The 3285-nt window shown below is 42.6% G+C and overlaps 1 protein-coding gene across 1 annotated transcript in view; it reads left to right on the plus strand.

Annotated features, from left to right (window-relative positions):
• The window catches only part of uroc1 (urocanate hydratase 1), a 60637-nt gene extending 59006 nt beyond the window's left edge, over nucleotides 1-1631 (plus strand). The window contains exon 19 of the mRNA XM_076267881.1: nucleotides 676-1631. Coding sequence (XP_076123996.1) covers nucleotides 676-816 — 141 coding nt within the window. The 3' untranslated portion in view covers nucleotides 817-1631. The remainder of the gene's footprint in view (nucleotides 1-675) is intronic.
• The last annotated feature ends 1654 nt before the right edge of the window (nucleotides 1632-3285 follow it).

A 3285-nucleotide genomic window follows, 5' to 3' on the forward strand; every position in this document is an offset into this window, starting at 1 on the left:
TAACCCTATACATTAACCCCTAACTCTAACCTTATACATTAACCCTATACATTAACCCCTAACTATAAACCTATACATTAACCCTAACTCTAAACCTATACACTAACCCTATACATTAACCCCTAACTCTAACCCTATACATTAACCCTAACTTGGCCCTAACTTAAACTTTAGCCCTAACTCTAACTCTAGCTGTAACCTAACTCTTACCCTAACTTTAGCCCTAACTCTAACTCTAGCTGCAAATCTAACTCTAACTCTAGCTCGCCTCATGTTGAACTGGGATATGTTAATGGAACTTATACCATGGTCTAGGGTGTCGTTTAAAAAGTGATATACTACACCTATAAAATGATTATGTTAGTCCGCTCAGCTGTGACTTATCAACATTCCACAGTGTTGCGATTAACAGCTGAAAAAACGATTTTAGCTCTAAAACTCATTTAGTATTAATAATTGATTTCATATTTATTTATTTCGTAAGTGACCATGGTATAAACGGGATAATGCCCTTTGATGCGTCCATTATCAGAAATAAATGGACTCCGCTTTGCGTCGGACGGTTCACGCCTCCGCGTCGTCCATTTATTTCTGATAATTGACACCTCGTCGGGCATTATCCCATACGTGTATAAGAGACTCTGTAATTGAATGGGACGTGTTTGTGATTGGCAGGTCGCGAGGCGCTGCTGGTCCGGTAACTCTAATGCCTATGACACCATCCAGCGCACCATGGAAGACCAGGTGCAGCTGCAGGTCACCATGCCCTTCCCTGTGCAGGATGACACTCTCCTGGACTGCGCTCTGCAGGGATAGGGATGGGTTTAGTGGTCCTGATAGGTTGGGTTAGTGGTCTTGTGGGTTGGGTTAGTGGTCCTGATGGGTTTGGTTAGTGGTCCTGATGGGTTGGGTTTAGTGGTCCTGATAGGTTGGGTTAGTGGTCTTGTGGGTTGGGTTAGTGGTCTTGTGGGTTGGGTTAGTGGTCCTGATGGGTTGGGTTAGTGGTCTTGTGGGTCGGGGTTGGACGTAGAGTTAGCCAATGCATCAACCCCATTTCTACTCATGAGCTCTTCAATTTCTGCCATCAGCTTTCTTTTTGATTAAAGCGATGGTTCGGAGTAATTTCACCCTAGGGTCCTTTGCACCATGACCCCGAGCCAAACACCCTCCCAGAACGTGTTTTCCCTTGGTCGAACCCTGGTCGAGTAGCGCTGTCAGAAACGAATGACTTTCTGTAGGCGTAATGGAACCTACTTTTATCTCGTAAATTACCCCACTAATAATGCCCTGAATGGTACGAAACTTCTACAGTAGTACAACTATGTTCTTTACTCATAAAACGAGGCATTGAAAAGTTTGTAAGTACACCAGGAGTTTATTTAAATAACACTTGCCTGAAAGTCTGGGGAAACGTAGAACTAGTCAAGAGAAAACTTGATCACGATCAGAAATGTCAAAACACCACCAATCATATCAGTCACTTCCCCCAATACATTTGAGACCAGACACACAAATGCACAGTTCAGACTAAGCGTGTTTTTCACAGCTGCTGGCGTCCGTTTTACATTATAATCCTATGGAGTAGACCGTGTTTTCAAAAACTGGGAAACAAACGTTTCGAAACGTTTGTTTCCCAGTTTTTTGTCTGTAGACTTGTTGTAAAAACCTCGGCTCTCAATACAAATTTGTATTAGTATCAAGCCCTTGAGTGTGCCTCTGCTTTTTTCTACCCTACACATAAAACAAAGCACCGTCAATGTAGCTAACAAACCCGGAGTTGGCTTGTAGATTGTTTTTTTTAGTGTAATATAAGAATGTAACTTTAACTAAGGTAGTATTATATAAGGTTGTTATTTTAATAAAGGTAGTGTTAACAGAAGGTTGCTAAAAACACCTTCTTGTTATCAGCAGCAACATTGCCTAAACCTGGGCTGCTCAATTTGAGGCCCGCCTTCCATTTTGTTTTGGCCGCCTTGTTCATGTTAATACTGCCTTCATGCCGGCTGTACATTTGGAGGACCGAACTGGGGTTGGGATAGTGGGAGATCAACAGGCCCGTGAGTAGGGGGGTTGGAGGATTTATGAGTGAGTAGTGGGGTTTATGAGTGAGTAGGGGGGTTTGGGGGTTTATGAGTAGAGTAGGGTTGGGGGGTTTATGAGTGAGTAGGGGGGTTTGGGGGTTTATGAGTAGAGTAGGGTTGGGGGGTTTATGAGTGAGTAGAGTAGGGGGGTTGGGGGGTTTATGAGTGAGTAGAGTAGGGGGGTTAGGGGGTTTATGAGTAGAGTAGCCGGGGTCACCTGACACCTGGCATCCTGACAAAATGATGATACTTTTCAAATTCCAATCAACTCTGTTGACATGGCAACAAAAGTATTCAACTGGAACTTGAATTTGAATTCAATGTAAAGTGACATAACATTTATTTTTATTTTAGATTTATTAGATTCATTTTTGGCTCTTTAAGGGAAGAATTTGGGCTTATACCATTTGTTTCCGTACCTTGTCTCATAATGCAGCAAGTGGAACAATCTTTCACTTTGTGATAGAAGCATCAAATTTGGAACACATTTTCTTCTTGACCTACTTTTTACAAAAAGCCCGATAGGCACGCAAAAAAAAAAAAAACAAGATGGCTGCCTTCCATAGCTACATTATCCATTTTTTGACATGGATTGTGATTGGATAATCCAATGTTGATGGTTGATAGGTATTTGAATATATAAAAAAACAGTTTTGTATTGAAAAAGTTAGAATTGTGTTCAATTATGAAGTTAGAAGTCAGTTATTTGAAAAAATCGTTTTTCGGCACTGACTTGGACACTTGGAATATCTGGCTGGGTGATATTACAATGCTCCAACATTCATAACTGTTGTCACCTTAAGAATACGCTCATTCGACTTGATGCAACGCTGCGCAGATCTTTTTTTTTTAAGTATATTGTTTTGGACTTTTTATGCCTTTTAATGACAGGACAGTGGAGAATGACAGGAAGTGAGAGAGAGTCGAGGTGTGAGATCCGGAAAGGACCACGGGGCGGGAATCGAACCCGGGTCGCCGGCGTATGGTGCAGGTACCCCAGCCAGTTGCGCCACAGCTGGGGCCTACGCTGCGCAGATCTTACTTCATGTGATGCATTCTGGTTTAAACGTAATGCATGCTGATTAGAAATGGTGTCCAACTTCCTCTGGCGGGACAGGAAGTAACTATGATGTCACCATGACACAGGGCCTTAAGATCTCATGGGAGCAAGGCGCCTGAACTCAGCTTGTGCTCACCACGAACT

The sequence above is a fragment of the Alosa pseudoharengus genome, unplaced genomic scaffold (assembly GCF_046254945.1).
Source record: "Alosa pseudoharengus isolate Yale_2024_CS ecotype anadromous, Long Island Sound unplaced genomic scaffold, YU_APseudo_1.1 YU_APseudo_1.1_scf_5, whole genome shotgun sequence".
NCBI classification, from domain to species: Eukaryota; Metazoa; Chordata; class Actinopteri; order Clupeiformes; family Clupeidae; genus Alosa; species Alosa pseudoharengus.